The sequence below is a fragment of the Budorcas taxicolor genome, chromosome 14 (genome assembly GCF_023091745.1).
Source record: "Budorcas taxicolor isolate Tak-1 chromosome 14, Takin1.1, whole genome shotgun sequence".
Lineage (NCBI taxonomy): Eukaryota > Metazoa > Chordata > Mammalia > Artiodactyla > Bovidae > Budorcas > Budorcas taxicolor.
The window spans coordinates 38,366,860-38,393,271 of NC_068923.1; the positions used below are offsets into that span (position 1 = coordinate 38,366,860).

At 39.2% G+C, this 26,412-nt stretch overlaps 1 protein-coding gene across 1 annotated transcript in view; it reads right to left on the minus strand.

The window, feature by feature from the left end:
* Positions 1-26,412, minus strand: part of TOX (thymocyte selection associated high mobility group box) — a 307,411-nt gene that overhangs the window by 40,934 nt on the left and 240,065 nt on the right. The window contains exons 4-5 of the mRNA XM_052651904.1: positions 15,406-15,687; positions 172-402 (exon numbers count right to left, since the gene is read on the minus strand). Coding sequence (XP_052507864.1) covers positions 172-402; positions 15,406-15,687 — 513 coding nt within the window. The remainder of the gene's footprint in view (positions 1-171; positions 403-15,405; positions 15,688-26,412) is intronic.

Consider the following 26,412-nt stretch of genomic DNA (forward strand, 5'->3'; position numbering starts at 1 on the left):
GCCTGGCAGGCTACAGTCTGCAGGGTCATAAAGAGTCGGACATGACTGGAGCTACTACACACACACACACACACACACCAGCACACACCCAACAACCTCAGAAGCCATTGCTTTAGGATGCACACACTTTCTCAAATCATGTTGAATCATCCATTTTGTATCTTTTCTTACCTGTTTTTGCTCTTCACCCAAACCATCCCACATGGAAGCCACAATTTTAGAAACTTCACCAAAGGTAGCATTTGGATTTTGGCCCTTGATGGCAGCCTGAGTATCACGGAAGAATAACGCATAGGCAGACACTGGCTTCTGTGGCTCATTAGGGTCCTTCTTCTTCTTCTTTTTGGGGGTTTTTGGTTTTTTCCCCATGTCAGAGGCAGGTCGTTTCTCTCCACCATTGATCTGAAATAAAACAAAATCTGAATTATAGAAGAACTAAACGAATTTAGGGGCAGATCATATTGCTCTTCCTTGAAACTTACGCAGGTATACTCACCCATACACATCACACAAACACAGACCAGTGAGGGCCACTGGCTCTAAGGGCCACTTGGTTTTGTTTTTTCTGTTTTTCAAGTAAAACTTATTTCATGTAATTTTCATATTCATCCTCTTCCAGCCTAATTTACATAGCTTTAACACAACCTTACTGATTCTCTTTATAATACTATTGTACTGTTAGATATTATACCTTAACTCTCTCAGCTTTTCCTTTTTCTCTTGCAGGAACTGAACAACGAGCAGCACTGTGATAGTCAGCAAGAGATTCCTCCTGTAGTAACCCCACTGTATGAACAATCCAACCTGTTTTCTTTTGGGGAGTTTATCCTTTTCTTCCTAATTGCGATTTTTTTTGACTGGGCTGGGTTTTCCCACTGTGGGCTTTTCTCTAGCTGTGGCAAGTGGGGGCCCCCCTCCAGTTGTGATGTGAGGGCTTCCCACTGTGGTGGCTTCTTTGGTGGGAAGCAAGGGCTCTTGGGCGTGTGAGCCTCAGTGGTTGTGGCTCCCAAAGGCCCCAGAGCACAGGCTCAGTAGTTGTGGCCCACCAGCTCAGCTGCTCTGAAGCCCGGGGGATCCTCCTGGCCCAGGGATTGAACCCGTGTCTCTTGCATTGGCAGGCAGACTTTCCATCACTGAGCCACCAAGGATACCCCTAATTATGATTTTTAAGTGATAGTGGCAACATATCCAATGAATAAAGTTGAGTGGCTCCTGGTGTTGCACTTAGTCTGTGGAATGCTGCTGGGAAATCTTAGTAATGTTCATGGCTTAGAATGGCATAATCCAGACCCTAGATCAGTGCTGTCCAACAGAACTTTCTGCTAAGGGGGTAAAGTTCTAAAATCTGTGCTATTCAATATAGTTGCCACTAGCGACACATAACTAATGAGCATACGAAATGCAGCCAGCAGGAATAAGAAACAAAATTTTAAATTTTATACAATTTTAATTGCTTTAAATTTAAGTAGCTAAATGTGGCTAGTGGTTACCATATTGGAGAGTGCATCTCTGGAAACTAGACTCTCAAATCTAGACATTTCTAGCACAGCTTTAACACTCAGTTTAAGGAAAGATTGCATTTGTTCCCATTGTCCTTGAGTATGAATATTTGGATAATCTAAATTGTTATGTTATTGTGATGCAAGTGGGAAAAAATATAATGTATTTTAGACATCTGCATTTGAACTTGGATATTAATTAGTTAATATGTGATGTCACTTTATCAACATCTATAGAATGAGATGTCTGGGCTACAATTCTTTCTAGTTCTAGAATTATATGAGTCTACATGAGTACTGAGTAGTGCTGTCTCCGGAGGAAGCCTCTTTCCACCCGCCTCTCCCACCAGCACAAAGGCCCCCATGCACTGTCCCCTGATGAAGTCACCATTATCAGGGAGGTTCTGCACCATCACTTCTATCGCTGTGATGGCTGTTGCTTTTCTCTTCTTGGCAAACATGCAATATGTATCTTATTCAGATAAATTGCTAGGCAAGGTAACCTGTGTGAAATAACAGCCACCATTGGATGCCAAGTATGAGCTCCTGAGAGGCTGGTGGATGTAGCACCAGAAGATCCACACTCACGTCCTCTGTTACTACGTTTAGCTGTGAAATCTTGGCAAGTTACATCATTTTTCTGGGCCTCCATTTCCTCTCCTGCAAACCCGTTGCAGTGCCATTGTGTGATTACTGAGATGATATATACATAATATGGTCAAAATTTTAAAGTGGTATTCAGCTGTTAATTATGACACAGTAATAACTTTTTACTGAATGAATGGAAAGAAATGACCTTAACACTAATTTGTGATGCCATATGGTCATGGCTTAAAAGATATGCCCTGAGAACCAGAGACAGGAAAAACAAACAAACAAAAACCTAAGCGAATTCTTTGGCTTTGTCTTTAGTTAAAAAGCTATGGAATAGATTATTGTTTTGAAACTGTCAGCTGAAGCAGATAAATAACCCTTTGGGGACAGGAGGCTCTGAACCTAGCAGACAGACTGACATAGATCAACACTAGAAGGTGACTTCCCCAGGAAGGGTTTCAGGTGATCCTGTGAGATGACTGGTCCTCAGGTTAATGAGCCAAAGGACAAGAATGCTGAGACTGGACTGAGTGGATACTGGGCAAACTGGGGTAATGGCTCTAAACTAAACATGTAGGTAAATATGACCTCAATGCTCATTCTCAATGGTTGAATGTTAGAATCACCTGGGAAACTTTTAAATAATAGCCTCGTGTCCAGGCTTTAGCTCTATACTGATTAAATCAGAGTCTAGGAGCTGGAGACACTGGCCTTAGTCACCCTTAACTCTGCTCCTCCAACCGCCTTTTGATACTTCAGACATGCAACAAACAAACAAGCAAACCTTCTCTTTGCCCCAAGGTTGCACAGAGCCACAGCTTTCTTCTCTTCACAGTCAGGCTCCTCCACATGGTTATGCTGACTGTAGGCAACTCCTGCACCTTCCCATCACTTAGGCTCTCAAAAAGGTCACCAAGGACCACAGAGCTAAATCCAGGGGACTTTTCAGTCTTCCCCTGACTTGATTTCTCACTGTGAGTGTCCTGTCTCTTCCAAAGTTCACAGTCTTCGGATTTTATGCCCACCTTGCTGTCCTCACTGTTTCTAGAATCATTTTTAGGCCCATCCAACTCTACCTGACCACTAAATGGTAGTGTACCTGACTTTTTTTTTTTTTTTTTGCTATAGACTGTTTCTCCTGTGAATTTGTATTTAGGGAATCTCTTAAGATGCAGGGTTTCCAGTAACAATTGTGGGTGGATGAGTGTCAAGTTCATTTCCTCTGAATTTTGAATGCATAAAAACCATTGCTATTTGACATCTTTATCTTCTTTGTATGCTTTATAATTTCCAAATTTTCTAAACATAACTATTTCTATATTAAAAACAATAAAATATCAAGAAGAGAAATAAAAAGGATTCAAGAAAGACCACAATGAAGAATGCTAAAAGTGAAGGGATCATGACATTGGAGGTCATACTTCATCAAGGATTGGAATATGTAGACAATGGGAACACAGTGTATGGAAATAAATACTTATCCACATGGAATATTTACCTGGACTCCCTATACATTTTAACGGAAAAAGTTTCAATTTTTAGGATTTCAGATCTGACACACTGAAATCTCCATGACTGCAGATTATAACAATCTTTGTAGAAAATAATCAAATGTCAGTTATATAGAGAAATTTCCTATGACTCACTGTAAATGTTTTTATTAAAAGATTTCCCCTGAATAATTTAAATTGTTTCCCTATTCCACTGTCTAAAATTGTGTTTGAACAACTGATCTTTACGCTTCCTTACTTTAAAAAAAAATTTTTTTTTTATTGAAGGATGATTGCTTTACAGAATTTTGCTCTTTTTTGTCAAACCTCAACTTGAATCAGCCATAGGTATACATATATCCCCTCCCTTTTGAACCTCCCTCCCATCTCCCTCCCCATCCTACCCCTCTAGGTTGATACAGAGCCCCTGTCTGAGTTTCCCGAGCCATATAAGAATTGGCTATCTATTTTACATATGGCAATGTAAGTTTCCATGTTACTCTTTCCATATATTTAATGCTCTCCTCCCCTCCTCCCATGTCCATAAGTCTATTCTCTATGTCTGTTTCTCTACTGCTGCCCTGTAAATAAATTCTTCCATACTATTTTCCTAGATTATGTATGTTAGAATACGATATTCATCTTTCTCTTTCTGACTCACTTCACTCTGTATAATAGGTCCTGGGTTCATCCACCTCATCAGAACTGACTCAAATGCATTCCTTTTTATGGATGAGTAATATTCCATTCTGTATATGTACAACTTCTTTATCCATTCATCTGTCAATGGACATCTATGTTGCTTCCATGTTCTAGCTATTGTAAATAGTGCTGCAATGAACAATGGGATACATGTGTCTTTTTCAATTTTGGTTTCCTTGAAGTATATGCCTAGGAGTGGGATTGCTGGGTCATATGGTGGCTTTATTCCTAGTTTTTTAAGGCATCTCCATACTGTCTTCCATAGTGGCTGTGTCAATTTACATTCCCACCAACAGTGCAAGAACGTTCCCTTTTCTCCAGCATTTATTGTTCGTAGACTCTCTAGCATTTATTGTTTGTAGACTTTTTGATGATGGCCATTCTAACTGGTGTGAGGTGATACCTCATTGTGGTTTTGATTTCATTTCTCTAATAATAAGCGATGTTGAACATCTTTTCATGTGTTTGTTAGCCATCTGCATGTCTACTTTGGAGAAATGTCTGTTTAGGTCTTTTTCCCACTTTTTGATTGGGTTGTTTGTTTTTCTAGCATTGAATTGTATGAGCTGCTTGTATATTTCAGAAATTAATTCTTTGTTAATTGTTTCATTTGCTATTATTTTCTCCCATTCTTAGGGGTGTGTTTTCACCTTGCTTATAGCTTCCTTTGCTGTGCAAAACTTTTAAGTTTAATCAAGTCCCACTTGTTTACTTTTGTTTTTATTTCCCTTACTCTAGGAGGTGGGTCATAGAGGATTTTGCTTTGATTTATGTCATAGAGTATCGTGCCTATGTTATCCTCTAAGAGTTCCATAGTTTCTGGTCTTACATTTAGGTCTTTAATCCATTTTGAGTTTATCTCTGTGTATGGTGTTAGGAAGCGTTCTAATTTCACTTTTATATGTAGCTGTCCAGTTTTCCCAGCACCATTTATTGAAGAGGCTGTCTTACTTTTTAAATCAGTATTTGGATGACATGGGGCATGTTTCAGATCTGCTGAATCCATGTGACACCCATGGTAGCAGGTAGGACAGCTAACCTACTACTGGAAAACGTGGCCCTCCTTTCTAGGGAGTCTCTGCAGAAGCCGGAGCACCGGCTATGGCCAGTGAGAAGCTCTAAGTATCAAGCATACAGAAACCACAAGCTACTGTTTTGACACAACACATATAACTGTTTTGATAGCAACCCTATAGGAATCTCTAAACAAGTCCATGCAGCCAATCAATTTGGTTGGCTTTCTGGAGGCTTCCCCTATTTTTCTGGCTTACCTTTATTAACAGGGTTAGCCAGATGCAGTCTTCTCCTTTAGGAGAAATAAGCATTTTATGATTTCTGCCTCCCTATTTTCAAGGCTTAGCAGACACCATTTATGTATTATGGAGGGTCACCCTGAGGCTTCACCTGTGTACCTGACAGTGTACCTGAGAGGCACCAAGCTTGAAGCTGGGGTGTTATCCCCCATTATGGCCAGACCACTGGCCAATTTCATAACATTACATCAGCTTTATCTCTGTGATTCCTGAAAGTGAGAGCATGTTGATATACTGTCCTTTTATTTATTTATTAAAAATTTTTTTTTACACTCTCCTTTTAAATACTCATGGTTAATCTTAGGCTGAATTATCTGTCATGCAAGAAAATTGGCATCTGAGTGAACTAATCTACAGGGCACACATAAAATATTTATTTCTTAAGATTCACTGCCTTTTCTTCAGTAATTCAACTAGCTCACTAAAATGATATTCTTAGATCATAATATTCTGACCACTTATAAAACTGCCCTCATAGAACCAAACTATGGCTTAAAATAGTGCCCTTCCACCAAAAGCTGTGGTAAGAGGAAAACACAAAAATAAAAATTATGTATGAAATAATTTTAAGAAATAAAATATGCTTTGAAGGGAATCATTGTTATATTGCTCAGCGTTCCTTGCATAGAGGCTTACTGGGTATGTACAATGTCTGCTTTTAGAAAGCAATATAACAGGATACAAATCCCCTGCTGTGGCTGGCTGTCTAATGCATCCACACATGTGGGCAGTGCTGTATGAGGTGAAAAGGCTGTCTGCCACGTGAGCCCTGGCCATTACCACCTGATGTGGTGGGGGGGTCTGAACACTGGGCATTACCACCTAATTGTGGGGGTCTTATTTTTTACTTTGCATTTGACTTGTGTTTGGGAAGGTACAGAAGTGAGCTGTTATTTTAGTCTGTATAATGAACTGGGAATTAGTCAGGCCTACTTTCTGGCTGTAGTTTCATCACGTATTTAAAAACCACATGATCATTTCTCATATACAAAACCTCCCCAAAGAAAGATATGCTGCTATAATTTAGATCCACTTACATGCCAGGAATGGATTGCATTTTGAAAGACACCTGGCCTTTCTGACCATCAACTATTTGGAATGAACACAATGATGATAAATATGATTGTGGTGAGAAAATGAGCTAAATGGATTTGTAATATGTCCCTGGACCTTAATTTTGAGTATTGTCTGAATGGATGAAAGTCTATAATTTTATGGTCTAATTTTCCCAGAGACACTGACTACTGTAGTCTAGAGCAGTACTATCTCATGGAATTTTCTAGGAAGATGGAAACGTTCTCTGTACTGTCTGAAGGTAGGCACTAGCCATGTGTGACAATGGAGTATGCTAAGCTAGAGTAAGTGAGGAACTAGATTTTCAAATTTAATTTTAATTAGATTTAAATGCACATGGCCACACAGGACTTGTGGCTACTGTAAGGACTGTACAGGATCACGTATAGGACACTGTTTTAGAGTATAACATTTCTAGAGTTACTTGGGTTCTAAGACTAGAAGAGTTAAAATTTAATTCCAATGTCATGATCTTGACAATACAGATGGACCATAGAATGCAAAAATATAAAGTCTCCACAACGACAAGCACATTGAGAGTAGGAAGAAGGTCCTGTTAATCTTTCCAGACTCACAGCATCAGTACGGAGTCTACATGCAGCGGATCACCACGTTCCCACCTGCATTCTACAGTAGTGGGCAAAGGCTTACAGTGACAAGGAAAAGGACATCTGAAATGTATACAACAGTTGTTTGAAAATCATAGCAACTAAGAATATGTCTGGACTTAGGCCTTACCTGTAATCCTTATTACCATGGACTTTTTCATGCTCTATTAAAGCTCCCATGAAAAATAAATACAGACACGAATGCATAGACATACTGCTCTCACAGTAGCTTTACAAAAATATCTGTGCTCCCTGTATTAACTTTTAGACTGATACCTATTTCCCAAATCCCTGGGGGTGTCTTTATGCTTTTGGTAATCCACCTCCAGTCATGTCTTATTGCTTAATTAAAGTGATGTATTTAACTTATTTATCACAATAAAACAATAATTTTCCACTTTAAAAAAGCAATGTGTTAATGGTGTTACTTAGATAGCACTTCTTAAGAATACAGAGTAGAGGAGTTAAGACTCAAGGAAAGAGAATCACTGATATTGAAACGTCCCTGGAGAAGTTGGAAACGTCTATAAGCATATTTAAAATAAACTGCCGTGGTCCCAAAGCCTTTAATGGAGCCGGGAGAGCTGTTTAATGCACACTATCTTGCAGTAATCGCTGTAGTTTAAAATAGATTTTAATCAAGCACCATCTGCATAATAGGCTGAACAAACAACATAGAACTCCACTTATAACTCTTATCATATAAAGTAAATATTATAAAATCTTTGCCATAGAAACAGGGCATATTATAGCACTTTTTGTGATGGTACTGTAACTGAAAAATTCTGCTACTTAAATTCATTCTCTCCTTTCTTTCTAAACTATGCCATCTAAAATCCCCTTACGAGAATAAATTCAAATAAGCATGGAAAGTAAGTCATCTAGTTACTGTGAAATCAGCAAGGCTTTAATACCTCTTTCATTTTACAATTGGGTTTATTATTATCATTAATAATAACTAATTCAATGACTCAAAACATCAGTTATAGAAAACCATATATAAAGTGTTATACTCTTGAGATGATTCACAAGCAGAGGGCATTGTATAGGTTTCATAGTTTGTAAAACGGATTCATTTTTAGGGATCTTTGATTCTGCCAAAGATAACTAAGTATTATTTCAGGATGACTTTAGCAAAAACACTCAGTGGCCTTATATAAGGTAAGAAATTTGGGCTACTGTCCAGCAAAATCACTTTAAAGTGAAGAAAAGATTTGACTATATTTCTTACCTTATATAAGGCCACTGAGTGTTTTTGCTAAAGTCATCCTGAAACAATACTTAGTTATCTTTGGCAGAATCAAAGATCCCCCAAAATGAATCTGTTTTACAAACTATTACATACACCTGTTCGGAGAAGGCAGTGGCAACCCACTCCAGTACTCTTGCCTGAAAAATCCCATGGACTGAGGAGCCTGGTGGGCTGCAGTCCATGGGGTCGCTAAGAGTCGGGCACGACTGAGCGACTTCACTTTCACTTTTCACTTTCCTGCATTGGAGAAGGAAATGGCAACCCACTCCAGTGTTCTTGCCTGGAGAATCCCAGGGACGGCGGAGCCTGATGGGCTGCCGTCTATGGGGTCGCACAGAATCGGACACGACTGAAGCAACTTAGCAGCAGCAGCAGCACATACACCTGTTAGTTATGTTTATCAGTTTTGTTAGATTCATTTGGTCTTTTCTAAATTTACCTGTCTAGGGTGATACATTTATTTATTATTTTAGGTTAAAAATTTCTCTTGCCTCACAGAGAATGCACAAGCTGTTGATACACAGTTCCCATGAATAAAATGCCAGGTAGGCACCTGCGTGTAGCCTCAGTTTAGTTCAGGTGCTCAGTAGTGTCCTACTCTTTGACTCAATGGACTGCAGCATGCCAGGCTTCCCTGTCCATCACCAACTCCCGGAGCTTGCTCACTTGTCTCACTTGAACTTTATTCCATGACTTAATCAAGGTATGCCCAGTTATCTAGAGTATGAATCATCTAACAACATTTACACCCAGGAAACATCACATTGTAGTATAATCTAGCTACTTAAATGGATTTAGGAGCAATTATTTGGAATTGAGTACTAACTGGTTGCTTGACTGAATTTCACTATTTTCCCCAAAACTATCTGCTAATAAGCTCACTCTTAACCACTGGGATACTTTATTTCTGATAAATGAATACATATTAGTTGCTCGGATCTAAGAAATTCTTAAAAGTATCATACATATTACATCATGTGAAGTGTTCATACATATTACATCATGTGAAGTGTTCAACAATTGTGTAATAAATACAGTTCAATGTGGGAAATACCAGGCTTTTGAAACTCAATTTTAAATATTCTGTCCTAATGCTAGACAATGTGGCTTGACATTTGGTTCCAATACTGCCTGATTTTACTTGACTTCTGTCTGCCTACCATTTTTACTTTATTCTAGGAATCGTCTAGCCTTCAGAACTATAGTAAATTAAAAGTACTTTTTAAAGGCTTATTTAATTGATTCTCTAGCGACACCCTATTTTCTTTGAGGAAAAAAAAAAACCCCTTGTCTTTCTGTTCAGTATGTTAATGCATACCAGATGAACTATCAACTTAGTAAGAAACTCTTAAAAGCAAAAACAAGCAAATGTAAGAACCCAGAGAAGCAAGCAGAGTACTAAGGCCAACTTTTGTCTTGAAGACAGCTGCTGAACCTGGTGAAATTGAGTCAAAGATACAGCAGATAGAGGATGAAGCCCATGACTGACCAAAAAAAGTGGGATGTTTAACAGGAGAGTTCCTATTATAAGTCAGGACTGAAAAGAATTAGACTTTCTGAGCAGGGTGAAATAAAATGATTTGCCTGGCATGTTCCCTCCCAATACCTGTAAGGATGATTCTGAAGGCAAGGGGAAGAATATCTTTTGTGATAATTCACAAACAGAAGCCAGCATTTGTGAAGATTTATACCCTGAACGCATATGACTCTAGTGATCTGAAAAACTTTTAAGCCAAAAGTGGCTCTAGATTGTAATGGTCCAAGCCACTTGGCAGAAGCAAACACAAACCATCTTTAGAGGAGTCCACTTTCAAACCAGGTCGAATAGAATTCTCATAAAGTTCTAAAGAATATCAGCTCTTATTCCAAAAGCAAAAAAGCAGAATGAATCAAGGCATTAAAACCAGTGGCAACAATAGACAACAGACTCAGACCCCCAAAGGCTTCACAGATTGGAATTAACAAATGCTTAAAGAACAAAAGAGATTAAATACATGGATAAAGAGCAAGCAACTAAAAAAAAAAAAAAAAAAATCCAAACAGATTTGAGAAAGAACCAAATAAAACTAGAGACATAAAATAACTGAAATTAAAACCCCAATATATGAGCATTAATTTCAGATTTGATACAGCTTAAAGTTGAATTATGAACTGGGAAATTGATATAAGTAAATTAATCAGAATACAATGGATTAAGACATCTTCAAAAGATAATGGAGAATCACCATCAATCTAAAGTTATTTTTCCTAGTTAAAGTACTTTTTAAGGTAATCTTGTTCCCAATAGATCATCATGAGAGAAAATTTCAAAGACATAGGGAAAATGCTGTCAGATGAAAAAAAAATTTTTACATGTGAATAAATCTATAGAAAAAAGACTGTAAAAACAAAAATAGCATTTTATGAAGTTCATAAAATTACATTTAATTTAAAGATAATTTATAATTTAAATTATAATCAAGATAAACAATAGCAATAACTGCTCCAGTATAAATTGAAAGAAGGGTATTTAGAGTTAAAGTAATTTATGAAGGGTAAAGATATTGATCAATGTTAGACTTCCATGCATTTTTATGTCAATTTTAGACTTTCACGCATTTTTAAGAGTAGTTACTAAATAAAGAGAAAGATTATAAAATTTAATTTCCAATCTTAAGATGGGAAATATTGAAATGAGAAAAGTAAGATCAATCTTAAGGAAGGTAAGAAAGAGAAAAAGAAACAGAGACATATGTGAGACAAATAGAAAGCAACATACTTAAATGGAGAAATTGACTCAAGTATTTTAGCATTTATTCAATATGTGAATGTATGTAAATGAGGTCAGTGTCATTTTTTTTTTGACATGATACAGGCATGGTTTTATATATACAAATAAACATAATAGTCAAGAAACATAATTAAAACCAAAAAAATTACATCACTTTTGTCATTAAAAGTCAGTTTCACTTGAAAGTAAAAACTTAACTATATACCACTGACAAGAAACACATACAATCCTTTCAGCAGAGAAGCTGAAAGTAAAAGGATGGAAAAATATATATTGTGATTCTTAGCCCATAATTCCCTTAAAGGGAAAACTGTGCTAAAAACACTGCTGAAATGCCAGATACTTTAAGTGTCTTAAAGTGTCTGTTGTGTTACACATACTGGATTACAGGCTTAGAACCATAAGCTACCCAAGTTTATATTTTTCTGATGTTTGACTGTATGTCTAGTTTATGACTTCAGGCTGTCAACACAGCTCCATAGCAATCAGGGCCATGGGGAGTGTTTATAAGGTGATAATTTATTTTACTGATGTATTTACAATATTTCTGTCTGTCAAAACAAAGTTATTTCATTTACTTGTTCAATTAGATAAACTGGAATTAATATGCAATCGCTTAAGAGAGCACAAAGTGTTAAGAGGGAAGGTTTAAATGCTTCTTTTTCAGGTGTGAGACTAAATATTCTTTTTTAGTTCTCTTATTAGAAATTATTTAAGTGATCCTTTTGACTAAACAGTACTTCACATTTAACGGGAGCTGTAGCAGTACAACAGTCCTCATAAACCCTTCTCATACATAAAGGAAAATTCTGATTTAATTGGCAGTGATGAAGAAAGCTTGAACACTTTCATCGGAGGAATTTTTAAAATCATTTAATAAAAATAAGTTGAAAAATGGGCAGGGGAATTCTGAACTGGAGAGAAGGTGAAGGACAGTGTGTATAGCTGGAATGGGAAGATAGCTTTTGAGATGGAAAATGCACTTAAACTAGGCATGAACTTGAGAGTATTTGTGTAGATAAAAAGTCACCTTAATGAAGGCATTCTTGAGAAACCCACCTTCACATCATAGCTTATTCAAGAATATACCACTATAGAATATTCCACTACACAACGTTCACATGCTCATTAGTAATGAGCTATAAATTACTCTGAGATGTGGAAGTTAAATGATTGGTTAGGATACTCACCGGCAAAGTTTCACACTTGCCTGGAAACTCATAACATACAAATTCATACCTTAGCAAAAGTATAGGATATGGACCTGATATGTCAATAGGAAATGGCGGAATCTATCAATATTAATTCTATGAACTTCTGATTTCTACTCAGTGTGCTACACATACAAATTTCCTGAAATGTAAACAATGAATACTGATAAAGATCTAATCCAGATGCACAAATTGATCCTTCCTATGAGTAGAACATTAATTTTTTCCCCTTGCAATGTAGTACATATCACCTACATTAAGAAATTTAACTTGAATCACGATCCATGCATAATTCGACACCTAAATCACTGACCACAAACAGATTCTTGGCGTTCACATTTAGATCCTGGTGCTCACTGGCTGGAGATACCATTAGAAGAACACACATTTTCTTAAAAATTTATTTTGCCCTTGAAGTGATCAGCCAAAGACCAGGCTTTCACAAGCCCGATACATTATTCACGTCCTATCAGTTAGCCTCCTTCTCTTTTTCTTTCCCTCATGAGAGGATGGCTCACTGACAGGGAGAGACCATGGGGTAGAGGGGATCAGCATGGGTGCTCATATCTAGCTGTGTAGCTGCTCTAAAACCTATCAGGCATTTGTTTTCATCAGGGATGGCAGACAGCAGTCATGGAAATGAATGTCATGAAAGAAGAAATTTATACTCACACAAACCCAGAAACAGGAGGCCCAGCATGCCGTACAGGTCCGTACAGGAGGCAGAGATGGGAGAGGGCAGGGAAAGGCCAGAGTCCTTATTGCGGTTTTGGGGGGAAGGAAGGGGCCGAGTCAGCTCAGGACAGGAAGGTCTGAACAGTTTTCCAAGGGCTCTGCTCTAGAGGTGTTCCCTAGTTGTCCATAGCAGGTCCTCTGGGGAGATGTGGCGGGGGTATTGGTATGGTATGTAACAGTCTGATGAAGGAGATGACTTGGGTGTGGCTCTGGTTGTATGGTATGTCTATCAAAGATGTGCTCCAGGGGAGTCATTCACTATCTCTAGGAATTAGCTACCCTGGTGGTGCTTTGAGGATTAAGGCCCTAAATGTTAGAGCTTCAGGAATACTGAAAATAATAAAATGTCAACATAGCAGCCTCGTCTTTTGACATCAGGCTGAATAAATCTATGTGTCACTATTTGGATTGTTAAAAGATTAGTGTAGCTGCTGCTGCTGCTAAGTCACTTCAGTCGTGTCTGACTGTGCGATCCCATAGACAGCAGCCTACAAGGCTCCCCTGTCCCTGGGATCCTCCAGGCAAGAACACTGGAGTGGGCTGCCATTTCCTTCTCCAATGCATGAAAGTGAAAAGTGAAAGTGAAGTCGCTCAGTTGTGTCCAACTCTTAGCGACCCCATGGACTGCAGCCTACCAGGCTCCTCTGCCCATGGGACTTTCCAGGCAAGAGTACTGGAGTGGGTCACCATTGCCTTCTCCAGTGTAGCTAGCAATTGTTAAGTTAACGGTATAGATCAGAATCCCATGGTATTGCCTTTTGTTTCCCCAAAACAAAATTCTCACAAAGTGAAAAGAAACAAAAGATTGACCCAAGTGGCAATTCATTAGTGACACTGAAACTTAGGAGGAATATGAAGCATGCATGTAGCTGCCAGTGCTTTTCACAGTAACCAGGGACAAGAGTCCTCGAGTGGTCAAGTTTGAAAGATGCTTGACTGATTTGATGCTTTAGTCAATTAAGTCATGTCTGACTCTTTTGAGACCCCACAGACTATAGCCCACCAGTCTCCTCTGTCCATGGGATTTTCCAGGCAAAGATTCTGGAGTTGGTTGCCATTTCCTTTTTCAGGGGATTGTCCCAATCCAGGGATTGAACCCTCTTCTCCTGATTTGCAGGTGGATTCCCTACTACTGTGCTACCAGGGAACCCTGACTGACTGATAACCAAGGCAATAAAAAGATGATTTTGGTCTTCTTGACTGAGAGTATACTTGGTTATGAAACAATCATTTGACAAGGGTGCCTTGAATACTTTAAAGAGCTAACTACTTTTGTAGCTAATTTTCCAAAAATAAGGACAACAAAGACCCATCTTTATACAGATAACTTAAGGTGATGCAGACAGACGATCACAATGGCCTGGGGTAAACAAAAGATAAGTAAAGAAGCACCCAGGCTCCTTTCTCTGGAAGGGCATCACCTAGTACTTCTGACCCTTCTTTTCTTCATCCTAAATATGACATGTTTGGATCAGATGATCTCAGAGATTTCTCTAACCATCACACACACACAGACCCAATATTATATCCCTGGGATATTGCCTTTTTAAAATAAAGTAGTTAAATTGAATGATAGTTTTGAATGAGCAGTGAAATAAGCCTGACTGGATATTGAGTCCTAGATGTTTATTTATTCTCCCTGACTCACTAGCAGACCCTGTACTGTGTGGGTGCAACCTACTCCTATGTTTAGTACATTTGCATTTAAAGGATTTGTTGCTGCTGCTGCTGCTAAGTTGCTTCAGTGATGTCTGACTCTGTGGGACCCCATAGACGGCAGCCCACCAGGCTCCCTGGGATTCTCCAGGCAAGAACACTGAAGTGGGTTGCCAGTTCCTTCTCCAATGCATGAAAGTGAAAAGTGAAAGTGAAGTTACTCAGTCGTGTCCGACTCTTTGCAATCCCATGGACTGCAGCCCACCAGGCTCCTCCGTCCATGGAGTTTTCCAGGCAAGAGTACTGGAGTGGTCGTCATTGCCTTCTCCGAAAGGATTTGTTCGGAACTTTAAAATGTATTTGGACAAGCAGGTGATTTAACTCACTCAGTCCCCCACAATGCTTCCCATTTGGATGATATTACCTCCATCCACCTGAAGTCAGGGAAAGTGCTAATGAACAGTATTTTTTTAGGCAGCAAGCATTTCTTATAAGTCCTACCTTAGAGGCATCGTCACCTTCGTCTTCGTGCACTGAGCTGGATGGTGAAGGAGTCGCAGATTTGCTTCCAGGAGGAGATGGTGAGTTGTGGGGGATGCTGCCCCCTCCCACGTTAAGTCCGAGCTGAGCGCTGAGCTGTGACTGGTTGATGGTGGTGAGCTGGCCATGCGGCATCATTCCTGGCTGCTGCCTGAGGTCTGCAGGCTGAGCCCTTGGTCTCATGGCTGCCATCTGAGGATGGGAGCTATAGTGCGTCCCTTCTGGGTTCCGTATATCTTGCATCTACAAAAAATGGACAGGAATAATTTTTCACAAAACTTGTTTCTGGAAAAAAAATATCCCTAGGCCTTAAAACTCCATTTTTTAAGTTTAAAACTCCTGGTTAACTATACACATTTCCACCCTTCTCCTAGAGAAGGATAACGTAACTATATGTATCACCCTAAAGATAGTAAAATACAGAATGTTGGAAATCCATTGACATTACATTTCATTACTCAAGACCTGGTTAATTATATTTACAGTCCTTCTTTACACTGCAGTGAAATGCAAACATATATCATTAACAGATACTGATAGGGTAAGTTTCAAAATACTGATGTTTATTAGTGTGTCAATATTATATAATTATTAGTGATTACAGCATTCACTGGTGCCTCAGAATGTAAAGAATCTGCCTGTGATGCAGGAGACACAGGTTCAATTCCTGAGTCAGGAAGATCCGGAGAAGGGAATGGCTACCCACTCTAGTACTCTTGTCTGGGAAATCCCACAGACAGTGGAGCCTGGCGGGCTACAGTCCATGGGGTCTCAAAGAGTCAGAGATGACCGAGCAATTAACATTACACTAGTACTACAGCATTCACAGTAATTCATGAAAATCCATTTCTTTGATTCTCATCAATTAAAAAAGGTTTTGAAAGTTAAGCATACTATGGTTCTCAGCTTAATTCTATATAGGCTAGTATTGGCCACATGATCTATGAACTTCTGACTTAGAACACTTACAGGCTGGTATTAACCAATTGATTAATTGACTATTGAAATGATTTGACTACCTAGTCAGATTCGAAAGTAAAGCTCTAAAGTTGCAAGGTCACGATATTAATCCATTATGCTATCTGGGTCACTGCTTTTTAGCCTTAATGAGACTCACTCTTATAATTCAAGCAGTGAATTTTGCCTCTGCAAGGATTAGAATTAAAAGCATTGGAGGATGAAGCTCTTAACGCATCTAGAGGTCAAAAGTGTTGTTTAAGAGCAGTGTGGTGAATTTCACTTAATATTTCTGTGGCATTTTCAAACTTAAAATAATGGGAATATTTTGTGGGGCTTACAGAAGCAGCTCAGTTTTGTTCTTGCTGAAGGGTGCTGGGGAGTTCATGCAGGTAGAAGATTTATAAAGCAACAGAGAGAATAAAGAAATGGAAAAAAGAAGGGCAGTTCTTTTTTAACATGAAGAGGTATACATTAAATTTATATTTGGGAATGGAAAAAGTAAAAATAAAAGTTACCTTTCTCTATTTCATTAAGAAAAAAACCCCATACAATGTCAGAATGCCTAGTAATTACCCTTCTGCAAATGTTACCATGACATGGAAATAATGAAAAGGGTAATAGGTAACTTAGTCATAGGATTTTTTTCTTTTGGTAATAAACTCATTTTCTACCAATGCTCTCTAGGCATCTTACCAACCCAGTTAGACCTGTCTGAAACAGGAGTTGTGACTGAAGAGGTTGTCTGCCTCTGTTCTCTGTATTAGGTTCACTGTCTCCACCGTAAGTCATCATATTAGTCAATACTCCCCACTTCTGACCTTTCCAACTCTTGCTACTCTTCATCTTCAGTCTCAGTTCTAGGTATCCTAGACTCTGGCTCTCCTAGGAGATGGGTTAGGCTGACTCTATGCTTTTATAGGCATTGCTTTCCTGGTGCAAATCAACCTTTTCCCCCATAATTTAAACCATGTCCCTCTAACCTTCCAAAAGCAGCTCACAGTTCTCCTTTCTATGAAAACCCTCATTGAGCAGTTATTACTATTCAATGATATATGTTAGCTCTGCAGAGGCCCCAGTGACATGCTCTCAGTGAAAAGAAGAGACTGAGGGGTTTTGAATATCTGTTGAATAACTATATAAATAAATGAATAAAACCTAGAGATCTTAAAAACCGATTTACCCAAATTACAGAGTTGGAGTTAAAACCTACATCTCTCAATTCCAGTCTTTGATACTTCCTACTGTATTAAGCAGCTGATCCAATATTTTATGTATCCTAAAGGGATAGTTATAGTTAATTAAAGATAATCAAACACACCTGTCCAAACTGTCTACCCAAGTCCATGGTTTTTATTGAGTCCATTCATGTTGCCTCCACTCATGTTTACTAAAATAGTATTTGTTCCTGTGTAACTAACTGTTCATATAACTTCTATAATCTGATCAATACTAGCATTCACGGTTATCCTCAAGTTGTGCCACTGGGTCTCTTTTCAGGCCCGTATTCTAAGGTCCTGAGGTCATATTGTGCTGTTTTTTAGACTTTTACCATGTGGAACTGGTGTTTCATTGTGGGCACTGACTAACGGGAGCCCACTAAGGGTACTGTTCTATATATGGGGCAGCTCCCTCTCCCAACCCTACACCAAACAAAGCAGTTGCATGCATATTCAAACATATCTGTTTTGTAGAGTCCTGTAAATTAAAAATGTTTACTAACAGAATCATACTTTAAATTATTTTCCCCAAAGTATGTAACTAATTGATATGTTATTTCTCTGTCACAGAAATCCCAAGTTACAAGCTTGAACAGTGTGCAACTTATCTGGAGCTCACTTCTCACTCTTTCAGCAACATTGTGGTTTTCACATGAGATGGCGGAAAGTGATCTCTAAATTACCTACACACAGAGTTTCCAGATTTATGCCTACAAATTCCACCTCATAGCACCTATCTTTTTCACCATTTTATTTCTTAAAATTATTATTCTCCCATGCTAATTAGTGTGGTGAGTAGATCTCTGAGTATTAAAGCTGTATTTCCACCTTTGTAATTTTAGTAGAAGGAGGTGGGCATGGTGAAAGGGAGTAAGGAATCAGCCTGGGTAGAGACCATGAAGCACTCAACAGGATACCACTTTTTCAACAGACTTATCGTTAGTTTAAAATATCATGTAACCAGTGGTGTTATGCCAGGCAGACAGCAGCTTTAACACTGAATCAAAGACCACTTCTCCCGTGTAGAGGGTGGCAAGCACAAATTAGAGAGCACATTCATCTCTTTAGCCCTCAGATGCACTTAGAAATAGATCTTAACACCCTTGGTGACATTTCTGAATCAGGAGGAGTTTTTTCATTCCACCCTGCTTTCATAGGAGTCAGTTCAGTGTTCATCACTGCCTAATGTATAACATGGGGCAAATTAAACTGGAGGGAGCTTGATTACTGAAAACTAAAAATAATTAGTCAGCTCATGAAGGTAAGCAAACGTTTTGATTACTGGTTTCCTTCTAGAAAGATAGTGACTGACTACAGATCTTAATGTGAAATATGAAACATCAACTTGAAAAATATTATTTCCTGTTACTCTCCAGTATTTTCCACGTATTGTGAATAATTCACTTAAGTCATGCTTAATCTCAACTGCTATTCTGACTCCTCTTGGCTCTGCCGTTGACTTCTATTCTTCTTACAACTTTCCACCCCTAAATGATTCCCTAACATTCTGAGTCACATTTCTTCCATTCAGCTAAGATGCATCACGATTTTGTTAGTGGGGAATTTCTAAATGAAAATGCATAATTCTGGCCCCAATTCTGGGTCTGACTCTGCTAGACGTCACTACTTGGACATCACCACTGCTGGAAAACTGAACAAAGTTTTCTTTTTCACAACTATTTTGTACTCTGTGTCCAGTTTCTCTTGATGACACCTTCATCCTCTTCATCACCTCTACTCAAAATGTTTTAGTAATTTTTGGTTCATTCCTTTTCTATCAAACTCTGGTGGGTTCCACTCAGTCGGCTCCGAAATACTCCTCCCATCTGACCTTCTCTCACCCCACCCCGTTCACGTATTTCAGGCTTTCACTACCTCTTCACTTGGAACAGCTACTTAACGTTTAATGAAAAGAACATCTTCACATCCACCCCAAAGAGTGCTGTAAAATTAATCTTCATGAGTCAGACTCAAACACTTCTCAGTGATATCTGCCTCCCAAATGGAATCCAAACTCTTCGGCATGCTATTCAAGATTCCAAATAAACTTTATTCCTTATGTGTCCGTCAAACACCTAATTATTCAACTAAACCCAACTAACTGCTTTTCTTTGCCTCTGTCTCTCTCCCTTAAACATGTGCCTTGTCTATGCCGCTCTTTCAGCATTCACTTTCTGAGCAGTTGCTGTTTGCAAATTTGAAAAACAGTTTTAAAAAAATACTTTGCTCAGTGATTTTCAGTTTGCACCGAACTTTTTCACCTGTTGGGCCTTATAATTCCCCTTTGAGGCAAAAATGTCTGTTTACACAAGTTTACTGAGGATGGTAGAGATTAAATGGTCTCAGATCTCTCTACCAACAAAGATTAGAGTAGAAATATGCTTATTTTACATGTTTGTGTTCTTGTCACGATTCCATGATGCCATTATCATATTCACATATCCAAACACTGAATAAATTTTAAAGTTCAAGAGTCAGCTCATCTACAAAGCTTCAAGAACCTCCTTATTCTGAACTGCTAAAGCAATCTGCTTGTACTTTCTTTGTGGGCACTACTTTTAAATTTCTTAAGTGTGTATGTATTTCTACAAGGTAATCTTGATTTGTACATGACAAGACTGTGAAGAAGGTTGAGTGCCGAAGAATTGATGCTGTGGTGTTGGAGAAGACTCTTGAGAGTCCCTTGGACTGCAAGGAGATCCAACCAATCCATTGTGAAGGAGATCAGCCCTGGGTGTTCTTTGGAAGGAATGATGCTAAAGCTGAAACTCCAGTACTTTGGCTACCTCATGCGAAGAGTTGACTCACTGGAAAAGACTCTGATGCTGGGAGGGATTGGGGGCAGGAGGAGAAGGGGACAAAAGAGAGATGGCTGGATGGCATCACTGACTCGATGGATGTGAGTCTGAGTGAACTCTGGGACTTGGTGATGGACAGGGAGGCCTGGCGTGCTGCGATTCATGGGGTCGAAAAGAGTCGGACATGACTAAATGACTGAACTGAACTGAACTGAAAGCATTTTTCAGTCCTTCCTGAGATCTCTTAGTTAAATTAGGCATTTCAAGTATTCTAAAAACACTTGCCTAGTCAGTGTATAAATGAAGAAACGAACACTACAAGTACGAACTGACTTTAGCTAGTATGATGATCTTTATTTTTTCCTGTGAACTTCATCTAGCTTTAGTCCCAAGATGAAAAGAAAATATGAATAATGTCTGTTTCCATTTGTGGCAGAAATCTCAAGTTGTACCCTCTGATCCTCATTTACTTTGGTCCAGAGGGACAAGCCTCTGGTATTTAGCTTGTCGAGCCAAAAAGCTGGCTGACCGAGGACACTGTCTCCTTTATTTGCAGCTTTATGGTCATGTGACCATGTTTTGGCTACTGAAATATAAATGAAAGTGTTGGGTGGTCCTTCCAAGAAATCTCCTTGAAGGAAGGGCTCACTTTCCTTTGTTCTTTTTCTGCTGGAAATAATGTGGGTGTGGTAATTAGAGCTCAGGAAAATGTCTTGGACCAAGAGGTGGCACCTTGATGATTTTGGACTCACGGAAAGAAGCCTGAGTGTCTGACTATCATGAAGACACCAGACCACGGACGGTCTACTTACCAAGGGAGTATGTCATGTGGAAGGGAAGTAAAGGTCAATCTTTTTCAGTCCTCTTGAGTTTTCTGTTGTACATAGCAGAGCTAATCTTGCCTGATACACCCTAATAGATTATAAACTCAAAAATGCAGAGAGAGAAATCTACTTCATTTACCAGCATAGCCCTCATATCTAGCACAGACCTTGACACATAGCAGATACTCAGCATGTATATCTTGAATTCCATCAAATAGATGCTCGGGTATATTTAGGACTGATGGCTTGGGCTTTACATAAATAATATTAAAAATCCTTGATCTTTTGGGAACTTCATTTGCTAAATTCTTAGGACTCAAATGTCTCAAGGTGCTTTCTAACTTGTGTGTGCATTTCTCATTTTGCTTATTTCAAGCCCAGTGAATTTTTTTTTTTTTTTTTGACTAAAAGTCCTGCATGTCATTGGCATTTTAGTCTTGAATGGCTCTTAATAGTTATCTCCCCACTGGGGAAACCTGATCCATTGAACATAGAGGATAGATTTCACTTTTTTGAAAACTGGAACTGTTTCCTTAAATTTTACAGATTTTTTTTTGTTGAGGATTAATATTGTTCTTTAATTATAGAAGCTAAAAAATGTCAATTAAAGTAATGGAGGAGGATTATGATGATGAAGAGATTTTCACTGAGTTCCTTCAAAACCTTTTTCCAATTAATGGAAAGCAAAGGCTCAGTTAAAATCAATTAGGAAACCAAAGCAGATACCATGTGTTCTCCCCTCCTGACCTGCCTATTACATCCATGGCTTGATGCTAATAGAACATTCTTTTCTCCCCTGGCCCACACCTACAGTGTAAGAGCGCCAGGCTGAGAAACAGCTGGAGAGGGACTCTGTGGGCCCACTCTGATACAGATTTAAACACGTTTGCAGGTTATTTTCCTTGGGTTCTCTTTGAAAAGGAAAAGAAAAAAATACCCAGGTTGTCCAGCTCAGATTATTGTTTTAAAAAATGAGTAACATTTTGTATATAACTAATAAAAAAATCCTTAAAACATTAGTTGTATTAGTAACTAAAGGGTGTTAAAATTGCACACTTGAATGGCATCAGAACAAATCAAGGCCCGAGTTTCAGTATTTAAAATTGTGTGTTTCCCAATCCTTCAGAGTCTGTTTTCTTCTTTCAAATATCAGCATCCTTCACAGTCCAACGTGCGAGCCTTGAAAGCTATCATTATCGCTGCCTCCAGCAGACAATCCGTATCAAAACAGTTGTACACATAAAGCTCAAACGACGTCTTGGCTCTCTCTGCTCTGATCCAGCTGTTTGAGTGAACAGCAGTTGGTGAACAGAGCCTGGAACATGGGGAGCCCCGAGGCCTTATTTGCTAATGCGGCTCCACCAGCTGCTGCTTTCTGTGGGCTTTGCAGGCGAGGCCTGGAAGTTTGCCAGTTGCAGCAGGAACAAGAGAACGTGAGGAATCTCTGAAGCCCTTCTGTTTACCCCTTTCGTTCACCCCTGTCTGTCAGCATTTGACACCCTTTGCTGTGGAGTGTTTTTCCCAGCGCCATGAGGAGACCCTGCTGGCTTAGGCTGTGACAAGTGCTTACTCTCGGTCCCTTTAATACATACTATCAAACATACACCGTCCTCAGCATCCAAAGAAAAGCTTCTGAGCCTTGCTCTTGGTACTCCATCCAGCCCTGCATGATTAATCAGGCCAGGAAGGCTAAGCGTTTCCATTTTTCTTAGGAATAATGCACTCTAAGAGGCTATGAGAAGAATGTAAATGTTGATATTATTTAAGTCTCCAATTTGATTACATATTTTTGCCAGGGATTCAATTAATATGTAAATGTATACACCCGAACAAATGCATGGGTAAATTTAATAATCAAATTTATTATTTTCCTAAATGCATTTCCAAGAGAGAGCTAAATTATTTGTTGTCCAAACAAATTAAATCATTTTTATGTGATCTCCTTGTGTGATCTACTTATTAGTTAAAAACATGTATTTTAAATAGGCGTTAACATTTTTGACTATTAGATTTCTAACTCTGAAGACCAATATTTAACATCAGAAGAGGAGAAATCTAGGAAATACATATGTATAGCACATGTTAAAATTTTTAAAATGAGGAAAAATGCAGTTTTGAAAAAAAGATTGAGGATTTTTATGAAAATGTATTTTTATCCTCAATATTTGACCAGAATAACTTGATTTCAACTTTGATGTTCCAAAAAGACCTGCTTTTTAATTTAACATTTGGAGTCTACTTTTCTTCCCATAGACAATATGGATGCATAGATTCAGGTTTTTTTACAATGCACTAGAATGGAACATCTGTAGTTTAGTTAGGATGGTGCATGCACTTAAGTCGTGTCTGACTATTTGTGACCCTATGGACTGTAGCCCGCCAGACTCTTCTCTCCTTGGGATTCTTTAGGCAAGAATACTGGAGTAGGTTGCCATGCCTTCCTCCAGGGGATCTTCCCAATCCAGAGATTGAACACGGGTCTCCTGCATTGGCAAGTGGGTGCTTTCTCACTAGCGCCACCTAGGGAGCCCCTCAACCTGAACTGCAGGTGGATCTCTTACCGTCTGAGCCACTAGGGATGTTTCCATTAGTAAGGATAGTCATCAGAAAACTAATTATTAAAATAAAGCAAAAACTCTGAAGCATAATTCATTAGACATTTCCAAAAGGATATACATAGCACTCTCCAGGACTACCATCCTCGGGGAAGATGAGAACCACCTCGGAAACCTAGTGCTCATGGGCCGCAGGTGCTCCCACCACAGCAGACCATCCACTTCCTTCAGATGGGGTCTCTCCCTCATGGCAGCCTCTCCCATGAATCGGGACCCTAGTTACACAAGGGACTTGATATGATAGAAGAAAACGTCATCGAAAGTTTTTAAACACCATGGCTAAAATTTACGCTGGCTAAAGAGCAGATCATGGCATCTGGTCCCATCATTTCATGGGAAATAGATGCGGAAACAGTGGAAACAGTGTCAGACTTTATTTTTTGGGGCTCCAAAATCACTCCAGATGGTGATTGCAGCCATGAAATTAAAAGATGCTTACTCCTTGGAAGAAAAGTTATGACCAACCTAGATAGCATACTCAAAAGCAGAGACATTACTTTGCCAACAAAGGTCTGTCTAGTCAGGCTATGGTTTTTCCAGTGGTCATATATGGATGTGAAAGTTGGACTGTGAAGAAAGCTGAGCGCCAAAGAATTGATGCTTTTGAACTGTGGTGTTGGAGAAGACTCTTGAGAGTCCCTTGGACTACAAGGAGACCCAACCAGTCCATTCTGAAGGAGATCAGCCCTGGGAGTTCTTTGGAAGGAATGATGCTAAAGCTGAAATGCTAGTACTTTGGCCACCTCATGCGAAGAGTTGACTTATTGGAAAAGACTCTGATGCTGGGAGGGATTGGGAGCAGGAGGAGAAGGGGATGACAAAGGATGAGATGGCTGGATGGCATCACCGACTTGATGGACGTGAGTTTGAGTGAACTCCGGGAGTTGGTGATGGACAGGGAGGCCTGGCGTGCTGCAATTCATGGGGTCGCAAAGAGTTGGACACGACTGAGCGAATGAACTGAACTGAACTGAACTGAAAGAGCACTTAAAAGTTTTAATTAAAAAAATTTAACTTAATTTTTTGTATGTTCTTCCAGGGATGAACCAAAGAGCAAATGTCAAAGCCACAGAAGGAAGTAGGACCCTCAACCTCTAAATGTCCTCAGTGTCCTTGCCAGGTACTGACCCTCCTTGATAAAACTCGACTTCTACATCCCCTAGATGCAGAAAGAAACACCTAAGTTGCCCTAGTGTATGCATCTGGATCCATTATTATAAACTGGAAAAGCAATTCTATGCCATTTTATTTGATTTCTTTCTCTTCCTTTTCCCATATGGGAGGGAGTGTGTTATGGTGGAAGGAACCCTGCTCATGACATCATCAGACTAGCTCTGATTCTAATGAGTTATCCTACTTTTAATTTACTTGGCCCTCATTGTCCACCTCTGCAAAATAGGTGGATAACAATTTTTCAACAACAATTATTGATTGAGTGCTTCCTTTGTGCCAGGCACTGCTCCAGGTACCAGGTAAACAACAGTGAGAAGCACAAAGAAATCCCTCCGTACAAGCTCAAACTAATGCAGGAAATGGACAATGTGATAAAAGGCGTGAGGTGTAGTTTGTTTGATAGAGGTTAAGTTTTAAAGAGACCAATATGAGAGAAATGTACTGACCTTAAATGTTTGCACCTCAAAGTGCAATTGTGAGGATTAACTAAAATAAAAACCATGAAGACATTTTGCCAAATGTAAACTTATTCTGTGGTTGAGGCTCCCATGCATTCCTTTTTGTGGAAGAGGCTGCTATTTATCTTTTGGTATCAACCTTGGGTTGCTTTCCCTGACTAGTTCTAGTTCATGGTGAACCACTAACATGGTTGTGACCAAGCATTCTGGCAGCCCAAAGCTGGCATCTGTAGAGACTTTCTCTGAGATAAGCTGGGCAGCTCCTGTCACACAGCACAGGGGTTTGCTGTGAGAAAGTAAATAGTCCCTGATCAGTGCTAATAGGCTAACTAGGAGATACAAAGTCCAAAAAAATTTTAATGCATAAAAATATGTTGCAGTTCATTCTTTCCCATCAGCTCTGTGCATATAATCTCTCCTTTGGATCACAATGATGTCTGGGAGCTTGTGGGGCAGACTGATACTTTCTAACTGCACAGTTGGAAAGATGTTCTTTTCTTTACTCAGATTGAGGCATTGCATTTTCCATTGTTTCATGTCAACACTCTCTGTCGCTTGCTGTTATGGTTACACCATCAACATTTCAGTATTACCAAGCTTGACACTGTGCTTCAGGGGAGCCTTGAATAGGTTCCTCTGCCCAGCACAAGTAAAGAAGACACACAGATGTGCAATGGATGAGCTTGGCTCTTAGATGAGAAGGACAGCTCTCATAATTCTAATTAAAGGCAGGACACGAAGGCTCACAGACTGAAATTTCTGCCTTATCTAAAAGGGTTTGGGGGACCCTCTGGTTCTCCAAACGGCTGAATAAGCAATTCATACACGCTTGTCCACCTCTGGCTAGGAGTCTGTGAGTCTGCTTAGGGTCTACCTGTGATTAGTCAGTGAAGTCCTGTATTTGTACAGATCCTGTCTTTCAT